The sequence below is a fragment of the Pangasianodon hypophthalmus genome, chromosome 6 (genome assembly GCF_027358585.1).
Source record: "Pangasianodon hypophthalmus isolate fPanHyp1 chromosome 6, fPanHyp1.pri, whole genome shotgun sequence".
NCBI lineage: Eukaryota > Metazoa > Chordata > Actinopteri > Siluriformes > Pangasiidae > Pangasianodon > Pangasianodon hypophthalmus.
In genome coordinates, this window is record NC_069715.1 from 9573238 (window position 1) to 9594608 (window position 21371).

Below are 21371 nucleotides of genomic sequence, written 5' to 3' on the forward strand. Positions count from 1 at the left end.
AACAATACATGACCCCTGGTGCATATAGCATGATGAGTGCAAAACAAGATGAATAACACTACATACTGTTTTGCAGGCTCAGCAGCACATGGCGGTAGAGAGAAATGGAGGACACAGGAGACAGCAAGCCTATATCACACCCACAATGGCTGCTCAAGCTCCCTATTCCTTTCACCACAACAGTCCCTCCCACAGCGCTAATGTGCACCCCCACCTAGCTGCCACTCACTTATCTGGCCAACCCCACCTTTACACGTACACCACCCCTGCTGCCCTGGGATCCACTGGCACTGTGGCACATCTGGTGGCATCACAGGGTTCAGCACACCATGCAGTCCAACACGCTGGCTACCCACCAAGCATTGTGCACCAGGTACCTGTCAGCATGGGCCACCGTGTGCTGCCATCCCCCACGCTGCACCACGGCCAGTACCAGCCCCAGTTTGCCCACCAAACATACATCAGCGCTTCGCCTGCCTCCACTGTCTACACTGGATATCCCTTGAGCCCCACCAAGATGAACCAATACCCGTATCTCTAGACCCGAAAACACTGGAGTCGAGTCCAACGCTGCTTCCCATCCTCTCCCCACTAAAGACAGAGTCAGTGAGACATGCCCAAGCTTAACGGCCCCGAACCCTTTCCCTGACCCCGTCACGCTTAAACTTGAAGACAATGAAGACGCTGATGGAAAAAGAAAGAGTACTACGGGAGGGAAGGGATGAGTTTGAAAGGAGTTTTCTTTTCATATGAGTTGGTTTTCTTTTCAAAAAAAAAGGGCCAGTTCCATTTCTTTTTTTTTTTTTTCATTATTTTCAATATGGAAATCATATATTTTTGCATTTAATTTCTTTTACAGCATGGTCACGCCTGTTGGCATTTTGGGAGAGACTGGGAGTTTTATTAGCTCATTTGTTATTTTTTTGTTCCTTTTTTTGTTCTTTCACTGACTGTTGAGCTGAGGTCACGTGGTGGATGAGAACGTTATATAAGGTGAAATACGGATATCTGCTGCTCTACAAAGAAAAAAAATAATGATGGCCTTGAACTGTCTTAAACATTTCCGAATCACTTACGGTGATGGGTGCTGCACGTACTCCACCGTCCTCTCCTAACAACAGCTGGAGGAATCTTCTGGAAATATGAGGAAAAAAAAGACAAAAGACTTTCTAGTGTATTTATAGATTTTTTTTCTCTGTTTGTGTTCACATTTAGAAAAGAAAATAAGTTTTGTCATACAGTAGGACATTTAGCTAGGCCCCCCTTTTTAGAATGTAGCAAATTTCACCCGCTTATTTTATGAAGAACCTTTCTGATGCCAATAGAATTTTTTGTTCCTCCTCTTTAAATGTGATTGCACAACGTTGTTGTAATAACATGAGCATGTATAACATAATAGTCTGTGCACGTGTGTGCTGCTGTTGGCCATGTGCGTGGTACACCTTCCTCTGCACCTTTGTGCGATATATTCCTCCACGGTCTTAGGTTTATCATTGTTCCCTCGTAGTGCCTTACACATATTACAACAGTTTACTTGGCTGGAAAACCTTTTAGAACCAACAGAAACTAGTTTGATCGTTGGCTTCTAGGTTGGACATCTTTGTCTGAGATGTTTTGTTCTTAACTTCCAGGTGTAAGCATAGTCCTAAATGTAATTAGCTAGATTATTATACACAACACCATTTCGTACAACAGTGCTTCTTGTTTAGCATGCATGAGCTTATTTAACATTTAGACCAAGATACTTCCTTGGAGTAATGAACCAAAGTTGTCATTCGGTAAAGATTAGTAACATTTTGTTACTATATTATGTATAGTATGTTTACTGTATAGCGTAGCTGTGTGTCTTAGGAACCTATTCAGTGGCACTGAGCTTTGTGTTTGTTTTGTTATAACAGCAGATTGATGTGAATTGATGGAACTGAAGCACTACATGTGATTAATTTGAAAACCTGTGCTAATACGTTTGATTAATAGTCATAAAACTGAGGTTAAGGTCAAAGTATATTATCTGCTAATGGTGTCCATTTGCAGCACATCGGGGAGGGCTTTCTGGAGGGAGGTCAGAAGAGCAGGAGTGTTTGCAGAGCGAACAGCATTGAACGGCCCCAGTGAGCCTGGTGCAGAAATGATGTTGAAATAGTAAACCTGTGAGGGTGAGCGAGTGGGTCGAGGTAGGGACAGGACCGATTAAGGTGCTAAAAGATGGCACTGGATGGATTTTGGATGGGAATTGTAGGGAGGAGAGAGGGAGACTAAATTCCACATCTTAATGAGAATAGCATGTTGGCATTGAGCATGTCGGTAGGACCTGGAGGAATCTGCGCTACTTAAGGCACTGCATGAAAACACACTACCTTCTGATCCAAAGGGTTGTTGGGAAGATCCGTGCTGGTTTTTGTGTGCTTTGAAGGCTGTGGTTCTTAGCATGAACTGAAGCCAGTCACAGTAGGGATTGTTCACCTGAAAGAGTTGCAGAAATTTGTTATTCCTCTTTGTCTTAATTAAAAGAAGAACTTGTGCTAGATCTCCCTTTAAGAGAAAGGGATAGCTAATATGGGGAAGAAATTGGGCCAACGTTTTGTTTTGTTGTTTTTGGTTTTTTCTTTTTGCTGCTTGAGTTAATGTCGGCTTGTGTTTTCGCCAATGATTAAGTGATTTGACTTGATGAGGGCACATGCATGTGATTTTCCGAGTGCATCTGATTCTCCCCTCTCATGTCATGCCATAGTACTTGCATTTGAAGTGGTTTTATTTTTGCATTTTTTTTTATTATCATGCTATGCTACAAATATATTCTGTCAGTTAGAAATACATTTAGAATAATTGTCAAGGTTTTTTAATTATCATTAGGCTCATTTTTATTTGTATCTGGTGGTCATATATTGTAATAATGCTAAGTATTCTTAGGGGCATCTAGTAATCAAAAGTGTTGATTTTGGTTATGATAACTTCTACCCAAACACTTTTAATTCATGAGCTTATCTGATAGTTTTTACTAGAATTTTATTCATTTGGATGTGAATGATGTAGGATGTCAGGATGTCTATTGATTTTTAAGTTGTAGTCAGCTTGTTTAGGACCCGTACAAGCTCACTGGCCCCAGGACACTGAGACGGAGAGGTTCCTGTGTTATTAGAAATACATCTAACATTCCATATTAGAAAGCGTTGTCCTGTCTCACTGCACTGTCTATAGTCTCTGGTCCTGTCTTACCTCATGTAGACTGGCCTGTCTGACCACATGGGGACTCGTTGTCATTTCACACTTGTAGTTCTTCCCACCAAAGAAATTCAGTGTGTTGATGCACAGAATTGTCCATCGAAGAAACTGAGATGACTGACAGAGAAAGAAAAATCAGAACAATATTAGAAATATTCAAGACCACAGCATATAGGATACAATAATTATATAGAATTCATGCAAAATCACCATTAACCTAACTGTGCATGCTGTCATAAGCTGCTCAGTGCTTTTGTTTAAATCCCACTGTATAACTCATTTCTATATTTGATTCCTATATGAAAGTAAGGCCACTTATTCATCTTACACATTTTAGTTACAAGTTCTTCAGCTTTACTAATGTGATGAAGTATGAAGTATGTGAATCAATTAACAAACATAAAGCAGTACTCCATAGTGACCTGAACGAGATAACAGTAATGGTCACTAGCACAAAATGAATGTACAATGTGAGACTAAACATCTCATATCTATATATATAAAACTATTAGCTGATATGAACAGTGCCATCTTTTTACTGTAAATGTACATTTTTCCTAAAAAAAAAAAGGATGCAATATGTCTCACTAGAACAACTTGATAACCATTAACATCCACAAAAATGTATTATTCAAAGTAATGTCTTGTTTTGTTTGTTTTTTTTTCATTTTGTTTAGCTTACCACGTTTAAACTAAATGAGAAAAGCCCTATTAGCTCTACAAAGTAGTAACTGAATTTTTTGATACATAGGTTGCAGTACAGATCCAGTGACCTTACTATTACCAAAATGTGCTATGTCTGAAAAGTAAGCATCTTTTATATATATAACAATTTCAAACAAAAGGTCTTTTTAACTATGATTTTCTTTACATCATCACCTCCTGGAAATTCATCCACATGTCAAAACACTGCCTTCCAAACTATGAACTCGAAGCTTTAAGCAATGGTCAAAATTGACTCATTCTTGTATTTCATTTTTTTGTGAAACTTTTTTGCATTGCTTTTATTCATGGTAATCAAATCTGTAACAGTCTTATGTTCCCCTTCAGTTTGAAAGACATTTCCAGCGCCAGATGTCCTCCTAGGTAACTCTTTGAAGCGTTTTAATTTCCTGACAAGGGAAAATGTTGTTTATTACCCTAAATAATCTAATCAGTATAAGAACGCTTTGTGAAGCACACACTGTTGAACAACATCAGAGCTGACAGGTGTTTTATCACTTTCTTTTGGTGACACAGTGACAGCACTTCAACAAACTTAAAGCCCTTTTGTTAAGTGTTTGACTTTTTTTTTTTAGGGCGTGGGTTAAAACAGAAGGGTCATGAGTTTAATGGAGTCATTAACCTGCATGTGCAAAAGTGCTAAGAGGCCAAAATGTAGAAATGGCCATTCTCCATACTTTTTAGAACCAAAAAAAGTCAAAGATCTTTAACCCCTAGTAGAGGTCTAAGTATGGAGTTTAATTTTTAACTTTGGTCAGATTCTCAGTTAGGTAAACACATGATGGACTTAAACCTGACTATCTAACCAGCTCTGAAAGGGCCTTGCATTACTTCAGTAATGTAAAGGTGTACTAGCTGCAGTATGTCCTGTTCTCCCTGCAGACGGTGCTGCAGACGCACTTGATCAAACACAAATCTGTCAGATTCAACCTGACAAAACGACAATTCGTCACAAGTCACCACGGTAATCTGTTATGTAGCTGTGATGCACTGTAGCCATTTGTGCAGCCATCTATTACATGAACTTTTTTTCTACTTGCACAGCAACAAGAAACAAGTAAAATGTAATATTTTTCTATAATATCTCAAGACCTAAGAAAGCATCGCACCCTGACCCTGATTTTTGTGTCTATTGCTGTAGGGTTACTCAATGGTGTATCTCATTAGTTGTTGTCAAAGCTATTGTGTGCTGCAGTATTTTCAAGTATGTTTCTTTGTTAATGTCTTCTTTTTATTTAGCTTTCTTTATTGGGGATTTGAAGAAGTGTGAAGTCTCATTATTTCAATCTGTTAACGTAGCGCTATGTGTACCCTGTACCTTAGACTAATATTATTAAGTATGTTATGAGAATGGATATTTTACTGGCTTTATAGAATGTTAAAAATGAATATAATAATGATAATAAGAAGAATGATTTAACTCCAAAAAGTTGAGTACTTGCTAACTAAGCGCTTGTGTTACCATTAAGATGTTGTGTGCTTCTCTTAATTTTCGTTGTAGAAAAATTGAGTGAATTTATATTAGGCTTCGACAACTAACGATAGCAGTGTAAATTTATGGAGGATTTTAACAAACATCTGGGTTATAGAAGAATATAGTTATTTTAATTGTTCTATTTACTAACTGTAGGGTGAGAAGGGGCTCGCATTGTGGTGAACTATGTTATAGCTTGTTATTCACTGTTACTTTTGATCATTTTTTCGGTCTCCAAGGTGAATCGAGTTATTAATGAGAATTTGTATGCTCACATATGCATATTGTATATGTGTAGAAATGTAATCACACTTTGTCTTGGATTTACATTAAACTGTCACAGCATTAATCTCCTCATCTCATGATACTTTTGTATACTTGGCATGATACCTGATGTCTCTTATGTGCTTTTTATGTTTTATAACATTCAGACAATGTTAATGGTTAATTTATTTAGCTTAATACACGTGATATTACATAGAACAGACCATAATTTTTGACTTCATTAATCAAAGCATTCTCATATATACATGTCACACATTTGTAAGGAATATAGCACTTCAAACCAGTTATAGGAAATTACACAATAGTTAGTGCTAACCACTCCATCCTATTCGTTGATAAGCGTTCTCGCCGTACTGTTACATGGCTGTTACATGTTACATGGTTGGTTACTCCGTTAAACAACAAACTTACTCTAAAAACAATAGACTAAGCTGTAAGTGTGACCAATGAGTAATGTTTAACGCATTCATGTTTTTATAGCAGATCAAAGAGGGCAAAACTGCCCTGCAGCAGTTTTAAATGTCGTTTGAGGTCAATAAGTTATTATAAATACTACTTTTCACTCATTTAATTATACTTGCTGCTAGATGGCAAACAAACGCAATAACTCTTCAGTCACCTGTAATTCAGCATAGCAAAAGAAATGTGACATTCTCCCATTTCTCAGATTGGACTGTTAAATTAAATACTGTTTCCACAGAGACTGGAACAACAACTGTATGTTTCACTGTAGGTCAGGTAGTCATGCATTGCTCTAATTTTGGGCATCCCCACCAAATTTCATATTTATATACATTTTTTTTTAAGTAAAAAGAAGTAAAAACAGCCTCAGCAGGAAATTATTTTAAAAATAATGTTTTTTTTTTTTTGTTTTTTTTAATGTTATTGCACAGTTATTTTGTATTCGATTTACTTAAAAATAAAAAAAAATAGTAATTGTAGCATATGCAAATGTTTGGACACCCTTCCAAATGTAAAGTTTCAGAACTTAATTAACTCATTAGGACTTATTACTCAGGACATAAATTGTCATTAGGAGTTACCAGCTGATCACAATTCCAGAGTGTAATAAATTCTCTGACTTTTCAAACCTTGTGCTAACACTCAATAACCATGGGCTCCTCTACGCAGCTGTCTGAGGATTTGAAAATTAAGCTAATTGATGCTTACAAATCAGTGGAAAGCTATAAAAAGATATCAAAGTGCTTCCAGCTCACAATTTCCACTGTCTAAAATGTCACTAAACAATGAAAGTTAAAGGGAACAGTGGAAGTCATGGCAAGATCTGGAAGACCAAGAAAACTTTCAGATAGAACTGCCTGTATGCTGGCCACATATGCAAGGACCTGCAGGGAGATTTAGCTGACACAGAGGTGGTGGTTCACTGTTCTATTGTGAAGTGTTTCCTGCACAAACATGATCTGCATAGAAGAGTCATCAGAAGAAAACCTTACCTGTGGCCTCATCACAAAAGTAAATCTCCAAAATATAAAAGAGCATCTAGATAAGCCAGAGGCATTTTGGAAACAAGCGCTGTGGACGGATGAAGAAAAAAAGGAACTCTTTGGTCACAATCATCAAATGTATCTTTGGAGAAAAAAAGGAGCAGCATTTGATGAAAAGGACACTTTAAAAAGAGACTGGCTTCTACAACAGGACAATGATTAAAAACTTACTTCAAAGTCCACCATGATCTACTTCAAGAAAGGCAAGCTGAAGCTTTTGGAATGGCCCTCACAGTCTCCTGGCTTGAACATCATTGAAAATCTGCATGTAGATCTTAAACATGCTATGCATGCAAGATGGCCCAAGAATATTGCAGAACCAAGCTACATGATGTACAGTGATGATGTCCACCACTCAGTGGGCCTGTCTCTGGTTACACAAGGAAGCTTGTTTCCACCACCTGGTCTGGGGAAGGGATGGGTGCTGCCTGGCCTAAATAGTACCTAATAATAATACTTGCACTGGGCACAACAGTAAATGCTCTGCAGGCTTGCCTTCATGGAACACCGCAAGGTCAATTGATTGATTTACAATATTACCTTGGGCAAAAATCCCAGGTTTAAACATAGTAATACGTTATTGAGCCCCCAGAGAGATCCCATCCACTGTGCTTTGATGTGATGCAATACTCACCACATACACTTTTACTGTAGAAGCTTACTGAGGGGCTTACTGCGCTCTAGCATTCCCTGAAGAAAAGTTAGCATTTTGGGAATTGTGTAATGCACTGGATCCAGTCAATGAGTTTCATGTAATTTAAGTAGCAACATCCACTTAAGGGTATATAAGCCCCAAGGACTAGGGGCTCTTGTATTCTGGAGTGTCTCCTAGATTGCTAGGTTGTAGTCCTCAGTTTGTGAGTTATTCAGAGGGACAAAACCCACAGACACAGGTGACCTGGCTGGGGGCGTCAATTCTCTCCATCCATTTCGGACAGCAGATCGGCTAGGGAAGCAAGTTGACTGTGCTCTGATCGCTGTGAATACAACAGTTTGAACCAAGATCTTACCGACCATCTTAGAGCCATGAGCAGGACTGGGCCGGTAGGTGTGAATGAGTTTGTGCCTGGTGCCCTGCAATGGACTTGCATCCTGTCCAGGATGTCTGTGTTTCTGGGATAGGCTCCAGACTCACTGTGATCCTGACCAGGATACTGATGGTGAATGGATGAATGAATGAATGAATGAATGAATGAAGTGTTGTCATGTTCAAGTATGGAAACATATCTATGCAATGTTGCACTTTCCTACCTATAACTATGCTTAAAATGATCTTATAAGCATGAATAAAATAAATGAAATGAATTCTATTTAGAGACAATTTTATGCAACGCATTTCATCACTGTGGATGAATAAGAATTTACTATTAACTATTTATTAATAATATATATTGTCCTTTCCTTCATCACCAAAAGGGGGCGATGTGAGTCAATATTTTACCAGTGACTCCTTTCTATTCAAGTATTTTCCTATGTATTAGAAATTACACCATGTTAGAAACAATTGTCTACATTCTTAACTTACTAACTCTGCTATTTCTCCAGTCCTTTGTTTGTAATCATTTTAACACCTTACGAGACTAATTTAGTTGTTTTATCTCGTCCTACAAACTATAGACTACAGGCAGCGTTGCCGTGAAACCACAGACGCCAGTGGGCGAGTCAACCTAACCCCATTGCTGATGGACAGCTCTCCCAGCCAATAGCGATCGAGCTCCTCGGACTACATGCCCAAATAAGTACAGAGGAGAGGCGGGGCTAGTGTAGTGGCGAGTACGAGTGGCGCTATTGGAGGAGGGAAGGATGCTCTATCAGCGGAGAGGAATCAGGCATCTATCCATGAAAAATAGCCCGTTATGTCTAGATGTCATGGGAGAAAAACTTTTCTTAGATCCGCACCTGATTTGGAATAGAGTATGAAATCCGTCATCTCGAGCGGATATTTAATGAACTAAGCGCCTTGTAAGGTAAGGGTCGTGTGTGTAACATTAGCAAAGGCTTCACAGAGGCATGTGTGGCATTTAGCGAAAATAATTCGTTTTGCACAAAGCTTAGCTAGCATTCATGGAATTAATGTGAGCTAGCAAGAATAAAGCAGAACTTTTTTTAAATACTGACCAAATGCTGTCAGCAGCAGCGACAGGCAGTTAGCTAGTTTAGCTAGCATTCCATGCCACTCCAGCAGGACACCGTTATCGCTGTCAGTCTCTTTAGCACTTTGGGGAAAGTAGCCTGAATGCGCTGAATGGTGAGCTTAGGGTAAGCCCGGGTTTGTTATTGTTCGTTTGATACAAATTCAGCTAGATAACCAACCTTTTGACATAGTGGTACACCAAATTCTCCATGACTGAGAGGAATGGCTCAGAGCTAAGAGTTAACGTTTATTAGTCATACAGTGATTAATGAAATATTAAACACCTAATTCTGAACTCTACCTGGCTATTAACTTAGCGCTTAGTAGCCGGATATCCTCTCATTAGCCCAGGGTACGGGTTCAGGATTGACGTTAGGGGATTTCCATTTTAACGAAACGGCTGTTTGTATTAAAATAAAATAAAAAAAAAAAAAGGCGGTTTCTCCCCTTGCAAGAGCGCGTGCTAAAGAAACAAAGAGAGCGCGCTGCTCTCGCGCACACCTACGAGTCCCACAATGAGCACGCGCACGAAGAATTCCGCTCTAACGCACGCTCGTGCGATTTACTGAGGCATGAATTACATTGCATGTTGTGTGTGTTTTTTTGTGTGTGATGCCTATTTTTTATATTACTATTTTATTTTGCAGATTTTCCTCGCCCACGGTGCGGACCGGTTCTTCTCCAATCGCCTCGGCTAAAAACATGAGTTTGTCTGAATGGAGGCTGTGACGCGTGCAGCTGCTCTGACGGCGCAAAGCCGAGGATGGCGCGTGCTCTCTCTGTGCTTGATTACGCTGGTCTCCATGGCGACCTCATACCTCCCAGCTCAAGGTAAGTAGCATAAAGATGAAGAGTGCGGCTGCTTTGCACTAACGCAAGGTTTAGGAGCAAACGCAGCAGTGATGGTAGAGGAATCATACTGAAAGATTTGTGATGTGTGAAGCGATTCTGGTGCTAATTTGTTAATTTGTTGGTTGGTGCTGTATTTGCATTATTCCTGTGACAAGTTAGCGGCTGTGTGCTGCAGTGACGTCACAGGGGGACATTGCTAGCCCAGTTACAATGCCATTTAATAGCACACTACAGTTAAAGGTGCATTAGGTAAGATTAGTCTTTTTTCAAGATTAAGTCTCAAACTCTTAAATAGGTGGGGTCAAGCTTTAAATGATCCAACATCCCTTGACGCAGCACCCCCCCCCCACCCAATTCCCAACCATGTTCTCGAAGCCCCACCCCCAATTCCCACCCATGTTCTCAAAGCCCCACCCACAATTCCAACCCATGTTCTCAAAGCCCCACCTACAATTCCAACCCATGTTCTTGAAGCTTAACCCCCCCCCAAATCTCACTGATGTTCTCAAAGCCCCACCCACAATTCCCACCCATGTTCTCAAAGCCCCACCCACAATTCCAACACATGTTCTTGAAGCTCCACCCCCCCCCCAATTCCCACCCATGTTCTCAAAGCTCCATGTACATAATAAAAAACAAAAAACAACTACTGCACCTTTAAACAATGGTCAGGTTTCACTGTTAGCCACTAAAATCACAAGAGCCTTTTGTAATGTAATTTTAAACATAGGATGCAGCAAAAATGCTGGAATCGAGGTTCAGAGTAGTTGTGCTGAGTTATGGCAGAGACTCGGCTCAGCTAATTAGCGATCTCTGAGATGACAAGCACAATGGTAGACAGTGGTATTAGAGTGAAATTTGAAACTTTGAATCTGAATGTGATTGATGAGAAGATCAGAGAACTGGACAGACTAAAAGACTAAAGTGCTGCTGCATCACTCTCTTTAGGTAGAGCAAAGGTTAAATCCTACTGCTGCCACTATCAGAAGGTAGTCAAACAGCATTACAAAAATAAACCTTGGATGGAATTTAAACTCACGTGTTAATGATGAAGTTTAATACCCAAAGTCGTTCAGGGTGGATTTTTGCTTTAAGCTTCAGATATTGGCGATTGGTCTTTTACGGAGGAGTCGTCTGTGGATGACACTGGGGAGCTTTATTCTCTGTGTCGTGCTCAGTGCTGAGATGGTAGGGGGTGTCATTAATATTAATAACCTCATGATGAAAATTAGGAGCTGTGCCTAAGTACAATCTAAGTGCAGATCTTTTGTTGCTTTCCCAGTGGGAATTGTTTTTGTGTCAGAGTAAACTCTTCAAAGTGGCAATCCCTAGCGTACAGATTCTTAACGCTACCTCATGCCTATTATAGTTTTTGGATTCTGGGTACTTTGTGATTGTTTAGGATAACTTTACACCCTTATAAGCTCTGTAAATTCTCCTAATAATTTAAATCCAACTTTAAGTTAATGCAAATGTTATGGTGCTTCAAAACAATGACTTCTATTTTATCTAGCCTAGTCTATTCTTTTTGATGTCATCTGTTTGACAAGATTAAATGATATATACTAGTAATAGTGATGTTTTATTAAGTTGAGAAGAGTTTGGCAGGATAAGACAAGCCATCTGCTCTCACTTTCAAAGCATGTCAGATTCGATGCCATATGTCTGCCTCTCTGTTCTTTTATTAAGTGACTGACTGAACTTTTATGGATGAATTTGTTATTGGCCACAGTTTAAAGGAGCCATTCAGCTTGTGGCGTGCTCTGTGTTGGATGAACGATTGCTATTGCTGTCTACTATACAGCACTCCTCCTGTCTTAACAGGTTGGAATGGTTGTCATCTCATGTGGTAGTTGCCAGATACTGCGTCCAGGTTTTTGACAGATTTTTACACTTAAGTGTTTTGCAGGTGAGGCAGCTGCATCACAAAATCTCGTTGTCAAAATCCACAGTAGGGGTTAGAGACTCGACACTAAGGGTTACCACGTGTAAATCCATCATCCAAGGTCAAAACACAGGCTAACTAGGTCAAATCCATAAACTAGAACATTGGAAACTAAAACAAGGGAGTGCAGCTCATACTTAGAGTGCAACAGGTACAGGATTTTGCAAAGACTAGCTATAAATGTGCAAATACACTAAATAGACAAGTAGACACAGGTACAAACAATGATCAGGAGCGTGGAAGCAGGAGCTGATGAAAACAGTGGACTAATTGGAACTTTTCCTGGCATGATTTGGGAAACGAGTGTACTAAATTAGGAATAAAACATGACTGGGCATGCAGTTAGAAAAAAAAAACAATCAGTGAAGGAGTGAGATAATGCAGCCCTGAAGTTGATTATTTTCCAGTAACAGCAAGTCCTGAAGTATTTTACCTTCAACACCTTCTGACCAATCAAAATGGAGAGCGGTATGGTGTAATTACATTTATTACCTAAAGTGCCTTATGACTTACTATAAGCCTTAAGCTGAACAGTTGAAGGTTAAGTGCCTTGCTTAAGGGCCTGACAGTGCCTAGCATTCCTGCGATTTGAACTCATCATCTACACTACTGCTATTTTAAACATAGCTGGTGTAGAACCATTCACAGAGCATGTTTTTTATTTATTTATTTTTTTTACATGCCGCTTCTGTGAGACGCAGAGGTGGTTTGACCTTTGCATTCATTTGTTTATGATCCATCTAAGGAGTATGCACTGTCTGAAAAACAAATCTATAATGGGAAAATTTAAAATCATTACCACACAGCGATCTGTTTCACTACTGAATACATGAATAGCCAAGAAAATAATTGATTATAAAATGTCCACTGATTGGTGGTTCAATGGTTATACCCACTGATGTGAATAAAAAAACCCAGCATGCTGGTGAGGTTCAGCTTTAGAGGTGAAGTTCTTCTGAAATGTGTGATGCACAGATAGGATTGGTGTTACAGCTCTGTGCGCTTTATATTCCATTCAATTTATCAACTTCAAATGTGGCCTTATTCTATCGTGTCTGAGCTTGAAAAGGCTTAAAATACAGCTGCGTGCAAAGGTAGTAGTTTGCAATTTTTGTTGAACTACTTCTGAAAAGTTTTGTTTTATTTTCAGATTTGACTTCACACAACACTACAGATTATTAAAGGAAAACCCAGTGGCTCTGTTATGCTGTAGGGGGCATTTATTTTTGCTGGCATGGTTTGGGTTCACTTGTCCCTTTACACTGCAAATCAATACAAAGTGATGTGTTAGACCGTGTTCTTCACCACCATCAATAAAACACCAACTGAGAGCATATCTTTTGGAAGAATGGTCTTCATCACTCCAGTACGGTTCCAGAAACTCGTAGAATGAATGATGGGGTGCATTGAAGCTGTTCTGGTGATTCGTGGTGGTGCAACACCTTACTAAGACTTTTTAATGCTGGTTCCTTTAATAGTTGGTGTTGAGTGCTCCAAATGTAGAAGCATTCTGACCACCGTTCTCCACTGGTAGAGTTGGTAAAGGACACATTTCTCTACTTAAAGATTTTTAGGCATGCCAGCTGAGAAATACCATCAGAATGAGTAATGAGTAACAACCAAGGATGGTATAATCCTGGCTCTAAACCATGACACGCATAAGCAGCAGTTTAGTACTGTATAGATTCAGAAAAAAAACTTGGAGCGCCATGACCTCTGAGACCTCTGTCAGTTACTATTAAGTACATAATAATTCAAACACATCCTAAAGTCCCAGTCCATGCCCGTGTAACTACATACCTTTCCTATTGGTTTCAGTGTAGTTACTGAGTACTATGCTGTAAGATGAATAACTGAATAATAAACTAAATAATGTATTCTGTATTAGTGACAGGAATTCCCTGAGAGAAATTCCTGTTCCTGTATTTTCTGCACTATATAGCCAAAAGTTTGTGGACACCTGACCATCACACCCATATGTGGGTCTTCCCCAAACTGTTGCCACAAGGTTGGAAGCACACAGTTATATATGATGTCTCTGTATGCTGTAGAATTAAGATTTCCCTTCACTGGAACTAAGAGGCTCAAACATGTTCCAGCATGACAATGCCCCTGTGCACAAAGCGAGCTCCATGAAGACATGGTTTGCCAAAGTCGGAGTGGAAGAACTCGAGTGGTCTACACAGATCACTGACCACAACCCCACTGAACACCTTTAGGATGAACTGGAACACTGACTACACCCCAGGCCTCCTCGCCCAACGTCAGTGCCTAATCTCACTAATGCTCTTGTGGCTGAATGAACAAAAATCCCCACAGCCACACAGAATGTAGTGGAAAGCCTTCCTAGAAGAGTGGAGGATATTATAACCTAAATCTGGAATGGGATGTTCAATAAGCACATGATATGGGTGTGATGGTCAGGTGTCCACAAACTTCTGGCCATATAGTTTGCATGATTAAAGCTTAAAATGAACAAAAAAGTCTGAAATGAAGGCCAGTTGAAGGTATTAGATGAAAAAGAGAAACATTATGCATGATATACAATGGAAAAAAATAACTGGAATTATTCAATACAATTTCCGTAAAGCATTTGCGGAGGATTTATGGACTCCTATATCTCCGCAGCTCATCAGTTTTAATCTCATAAGTTTATGTCAGGGATTTAACCGTGTGCAAATGAATAAGTCATGCTTTTGTAAAGATGTAAAATTTTGTAATTTTGCTCTCACTGAGAAGAATGCTGTTGCATCCCAAAGCATATTCTAAGCACTAAAAAGGATGCATGAGTAGCAATGACTCCATTAGTGTACTAACATACTATTTAATAGAGTAGTGTATGTTTTGAAACACATCCCAATCCAGAGGATATAATTACATAATTCTGTTACTGTCATCTCCTCTGTATTACAAATACTCGCTTGTGTAAATTAAAGCGACTGTCAGTTACTGAGTATCAGGTGAATGAGCACAACATCTCTCCTTTAACAAGAGATGCTGTTTTAGCTAGCACACTAACACCAGCCGGTAAGCTCGCTGCCACTGACTAGTTTGCTCTGTTGTGAGAGATTATTGTGTTCGTGCATTATTGTGTGTGGTCGAGAGCAAGCTGGCTAACCTTAGCTAGTGCAAAGAAAAGGCCTTGTTGCCTTTGTTTTGACACGTGAAGCTCTGTGTTAAGTCATGCCAGAAATTTGGGAGCGGATCTTTGTACTACTTTTGGGCATGATGCGTATCTAAACTGGCAAGCGTGTAGAGTGAGTGAGTCCAACAGCTCTGACTGTGAATTACTATTACAGGATTTCCTTGATAACTCACAGCAGCTCACTCACAAACAGTATGATTTGGAGTGTTTTCCGTTATGACTCCTTCATTCATTTTTAGCAGAATGAATAAAGCACTCCACAGTTTACCTGCACACCATGTCTTATCATTAACTCATTTCACAGTGACACTCACTGATGGTTTTAACTCCCATCAGAATTCATTAACTGCCATTTAAAGCATCTGTCTCATGTTATGATAGGAATGTTCCAGAGGTTGCATTAAAATGTGTTAGCAGTGGTTGTTCCACTTCCACAATCAAAATCAAAGCATGCACATGTATAATTAGACTTCATATATAGGCCCTCACTGTCTGTCTGCAAATTAAAATCAAGACTGTTGTCTTCTAGAGGAAGAGGAAGAAAGAAACAGACAGTTACTCTTATTAGCAGAAGAGCTCAGAGTTACCTGCTACAGCTCACACTAGGCTGAAGGTTTCAGAAGATTCTTTAGGTCACAGCAGCAGCAGAATCAATTCCCAGAATCCAGTGCATAGAGGTGGCGGAGCTGAGCTGCAGAAGTTGCCCCACTTCCCCTGGTACTGCAGGAGACAGCATAGGTTCCTAAAAGATTTTTGGGTTATTTCTGTTTTCAGTAATTCAAAATGAGCTCCACTTTGAATACAGGACTAATGAATTATGATGAACATGGCCCTAAACTTGGTGGCTTAGTGGTTAGCACATTTGCCTCGCACCTCCAGGGTTGGGGGTTTAATTCCCGCCACCACCCTGTGTGTGCAGAGCTTGCATGTTCACCCTGTGCTTCAGGGATTTCATCTGGGTGCCCTGGTTTCCTCCCCCAGTCTAAAGACATGTGTTGTAGACTGATTGGCATCTCTAAATTGTCTGTAGTGAGTGAATGGGTGTGTGATTTTGCACTGTGATTGGTTGGGACCCCATCCAGGACGTCCCCTGCCTTGTGCCCCGAGTCCCCAGGGATAGGATCCAGGCTCGCCCTGTGTGGGATAAGCGACACAGAAAATGGATGAATAGCCCTAAGCTTATTTAATGGGTGTGTGTCTGTATATTGTAGATGGGTGGTAAATAGTGGTAGAGTTTCATTTTGGTTCAGAGGAGAACACTTTGTGTATTCTACCCAGTAGAAATCAAGAGCAATGTCTCTTTTTCTCTAAAGGTGCCTATTCGGTCGTTTGCCAAGTCAGAATCATAGAAAAATTTATTATTTTGGTTTGTTTCAAATACAAAAGCAAAAATTGTATATGGCTGAAGACATACTATTAAACTTTTTTTTATTCATTGCTCAGAAATGGAAAAGGTAAACACGTTTTTGCCAAGTGCGTGACGAAATCACAAAAATCACCCAAGCATGAGAAGTTTTTCTCTTTCTGTTTGTCTGTCCGAATATCCAGAACACATGGCATTTCTGGATAGCTATAGTTCTGTCCTTTGTCTGAAGTTCCACCTCACAGCTCAGTTTAGCAGCTCACATCGACAGAAAAAGTTGCTGCCCACAACCCAAAATACACAGCATGTTTGGTTCACTTTCTGCATTCGGGTTATTCAGAGATGAATCACTTTCTCCCTGCAGTTGAATTGTGCTAGAGTTTGCATGGACTGAGACCACATCACTTGGACCCTCTTGGACTGGTTGTTTTGGTGCACACACGAGTGCGATTGTTGTGTTCTCACCTGCCGAAACAAACAGCACCAAAGAAGAAAACACACCGTGGTTCGATTCATATAGACTAAACACTACATATGTGAAAGCACCCTTATTTTTTAACTTCTGGATGCCACAGTCTTGTTCCACAAATGTATGGCTTTAGAGCTGAGCTGGTTCTTACTGTCTAATTACACGTGTTGTCTCTTTTAAAGTCAAACCTGATCTGCTTCGGAGTGACAGTAAGAGTATTCATTATTCATTGGCTTCTGCACTGGGGACAGATCAGTATGCCAGGCCCATCAAAATGCAGAGCTGCAATGCCACACAAGCAAACAAAATGCCACTGAAGGACAGAAAGGCTGTTGGAATCTGGCCACTTTTGCTGCTGAAGGCTTATATTGCTGAGGAAAAGTTGCTTTTTCAAGCATTTGTCTTTGGAGAATGCATGAACTTAAGTCAAAGTGCAGGTCAGTGAGGGAGAGAGGTTTCTCATTGTGTCACAAATCAGAGGATCCAGTGCACTTTGCTGACAAAATGGCTGCCTCCAAGGGTCAGTTCTTAAAGGACAGCATTTATGTTACTGAATTACTAGTGATGTGCTTGGCAATTCTGATGCTAATTTGCTGTATTTTCATTATTCTAATAAGAAGTTAGCAGTATTCGGATTTGAATTGCTAGCGCAATTAAATTGTGCATTTATTAGCGATCACAAACCAATAGTGATTGAAACAGGATGAATTATAGCGGTATCTTCAGGTATCAGTTGCATTTAGTGAGGTAGCTTACTGCACCTAGTTGGCTAAGTAGCACTGGCAGTGACAATTATGACCAATCAGGAAAGATAGTAGTTTATTAAGCCAATAACCTGGTATTAGATACTCTAAACAAAGCAGGGCAGCTGTTAGGGCAGGCGTTTTCTGGTAATGTCTTAACTAACAAGGCTTTTTATTAAGGGACAGGACGTAATACCCTCGCCATGTTGAGCATTACACGCTGTCACGTTCATATTTTAAGCAGGTGGATGTCTCTACTCTATACCATATCTGGTTTAAGATGTTTTCTACCAAAAATCTACCATCACTATTTAAACGAGACAGTTTTGTTAAATAAATGTAAAACACAAGATTAGAGAAACAGTGTCATACTGTTGCATCAATATACAAATTGTTAAAGGTGTATATTTTTTAAGTTTCTTAATCCCAGGGCTTCAGGAGAATCACTGTAAATCCCTTACACAAAACCATTAACCCACAAGCGTAGCTCAGCTCGTATTATATCTCAGTAGTATGTCACTTTGCATAAAACCATCTGTCAGCTGAATAAATGGAAATGTAATAATGGTCCCCTCATATTTTTCCAGAAAGATTTAAGGTGGATATTAATAGCCATGGTAAACCGAATTCCATGCTTCTCTCTGAGTAAATGGCTATTAATTGTTTTGTAGTGCAACCATTGAGAAAATATTTAACGCTCACTTAGACTGTTTCCAAATATAAGTAGTAATTTGGACATCTGCAAGTAATTTCAACTCTCCAGGTTTCTATGGAAAAGTCTTTATTAACGAGGTAGATTTCCACAGCCGATACCTACATTGGGCATTCTTCACGTTTTTAAAAGTTTCTTAAGGTACATTGATTTAATAGGCGATTAATAATAAGTATACTAACTTTTACGTGACAAAAACCTCGTGTCCTGAACTTCTAAATTCCTAACTCTTACAAAAGACTGTTCTTTTTTGGTCCTGCTTGCAGTATGAAAGGGAAAAAAGCCTAATTAAGACCGCTGTTTGCTCCTTTTCCATCTGTTTTGAACTCTCTATTACTTAATCATGCTTTTTTTTACAGCTCATTTTGGCATAGCCTTTGTAATTCTTGGCTCTGTCATTTGTGAATTCAGATAAACTGTGTGCCTGCTGGAGTCTAAATTTGGACCTGATACAGCACGTGTCGCTTGCACTGACTTAAAGTTTTTATCAGTGACTGCTGACTGCAGAACTGTGTTTCCTTTCTATTTGTTCTGTAGAGTAAACAGGACTAGCAGCCTACGAGGATAAGAGTGGTTCTTTTAGAGTGTAATCAAACATGGTGAAAGCAGAGCAATGTGAGCAGAGGTCTGGGCGTCTGAGATAACACCATGCCCATGCTGATGTCTGAGCTGTTACACAGGCTATTTTAAAGCACGGGGCTCAGACAAATGAGAGAAATCCATACACTGACTTATCACTCATCACTTGATGGCTTTGTTTTACACATGGTACTTGTTGCGACACAAACTACATCAATATCACTTTAGAATATTAGAGGAAAGAATTAATTTATGCCTAACTAAGTCAAACCCCATGTAACACAAATGTTTAAGCATTTACATGTAATTTCTATGAGTCAATTCAAGCTGTTAAATATTGGACTATCTAATGTGACTTTATGGCATCTGTTATACCCATTCTTCAGTGGATACTGTAGATTGGTGCATAAGAACTGCTGCTGTAATCATCAAGACTCTCTTGTGCTCGTCCCAGGACTCTTATTCATGATATACTCATAAGGAACATCTTTTGAACAAAGTCAAAAGATGTTCATTATGCAAAGTCAAACTTAATACTGTTTGACTTTGTATAAAATTGTAGAAGAGTAATAATTTACCCAATATCACATAGAAGAGGACAGGTTCCGCTCAAGGTTTCTTCCTCATGTCGTCTCAGGGAGTTCTTCCTTGCCACCGTCACCTCTGCCTTGCTCATTAGAGATCATCATCTACATCTGGATTCATGTAAAGCTGAACTGAATTCAGCTGAACAGACATATCCAGGAAATCCATCTATACCAGATAGTTATCTTAAGCCTGCATGAACTCTGCACGAGGTCACAGGAAAAGCTTGGCTAGCAACTTAGGCCATGTTGCACTGGGCTACAATCATGCTACACTTGTGGTACCACCAGAGCGGCAAAGCCACGCAGCCGAGCCAGCTTCATGTGGAATTCAGTGGGAGTGTTGAACCTTTTTTTATTCATCTCTTAAAAAAAAAAAAAAAACACTTAAACAGGATCAAGGTTCGATTGCAGTGAGAAAGCAATTCAATTGCAGGGTGTGAATCGAATGTGGCATGTATTTTGGGATGCAGGTGACAGTTTTTTGTAGATGCGAGCTGCTAAACTGACCCTCAAGGCACAAAACTATTATTTATCATTAGCTCTCCGTGTTGTTCTCTGGCAAGGATCTGTATACCTTTCCCCATTGCAGTATTTCTGACCAAGGAATGAAAGAGATTCCTGAGTTTTCTGAGATTTCAGCCCTACACACCCATCACCCAGTGTGGTTTTTTTTTTTTTTTTCTTCCTTTTTGGTTCATTTAATTATGTGCAGTGTGAAACCAGAACAAGTAGCAGACAAACCAAAAGTATCACATTCCCTCTTATTCAGACTCAGCAGACGGAATAATAGGTGAGAAAGCGTTAGAGTACCTTCCCTATTCCAGAGAAAATGAAAGAAGAATACTCTCCCTCACTAAACAAATCCAGGAGAAAAGGGCATGATTCGTGAAAGAAAATGCACACGCCCCTGCAGTGTCCAGGCAGCTGTAAAGGGCAAAATTATTTATTACAACATATTTGCAGAGAGAAGCTTTCTGGTGTCTGACATCAATACAATCCAACAAGGCAAGCTTAAAGTGTATCTGTCTCTATCTATCTGTCTATCTATCTATCTATCTATCTATATATATATATATATATATATATATATATATACATATATCTATCTATCTATATATATATATATATATATATATATATATATATATATATATACATACATACATATATCTATATAAAAATATATATATATATATATATATATATATATATATATATACATACATACATACATATATATAAAGTTGCACTATACAAAATTCAAAGACTATCAGCGAAGAATTGTCAAAGTACAAAACTAGGATGAAGCTGGAATACAAAATTGGATGTCGGCTGTTAACTGGGACTGACGTGATGGAGTCAAACGCAGACAGGCTCCCTTTTATATTCTTTTAAAGCAATGATGTCATGCCTGATCTGTCAGTCTTCATGGTTCTCTTCTGGGAAATCCTAAACACTTAGTATAGAGAGAGAGAGAGAGAGAGAGAGAGAGAGGCGTCCAGGGACATAACAAGGATAGAAACAGATATCTTACAGCTCAGGTTATCACTAAACCAACCACTTACTAGTTCACTATACACGTAGCGTGTTATGCAAATAAACTCTAGTCCTCCCTCACTATGTTTTGTAGATA

The 21371-nt window shown here is 39.3% G+C and overlaps 2 protein-coding genes across 9 annotated transcripts in view; both read left to right on the forward strand.

The window, feature by feature from the left end:
* hipk2 (homeodomain interacting protein kinase 2) overlaps positions 1-5768 on the forward strand; it is an 87053-nt gene extending 81285 nt beyond the window's left edge. For all 5 annotated transcript variants that reach the window (XM_026926929.3, XM_026926930.3, XM_026926933.3 and 2 more), the window contains exon 15: positions 77-5768. In XM_026926929.3, coding sequence (XP_026782730.2) covers positions 77-541 — 465 coding nt within the window. In that variant the 3' untranslated portion in view covers positions 542-5768. The remainder of the gene's footprint in view (positions 1-76) is intronic.
* A 2907-nt stretch (positions 5769-8675) lies between these two features.
* The window catches only part of si:ch211-1e14.1 (UPF0606 protein KIAA1549), a 47929-nt gene continuing 35233 nt past the window's right edge, over positions 8676-21371 (forward strand). For 2 of the 4 annotated variants that reach the window (XM_026927449.3, XM_053235057.1), the window contains exons 1-2: positions 8676-9176; positions 9991-10174. In XM_026927449.3, coding sequence (XP_026783250.3) covers positions 10060-10174 — 115 coding nt within the window. In that variant the 5' untranslated portion in view covers positions 8676-9176; positions 9991-10059. The other 2 variants (XM_053235058.1, XM_053235056.1) reach the window with 2 other exon arrangements.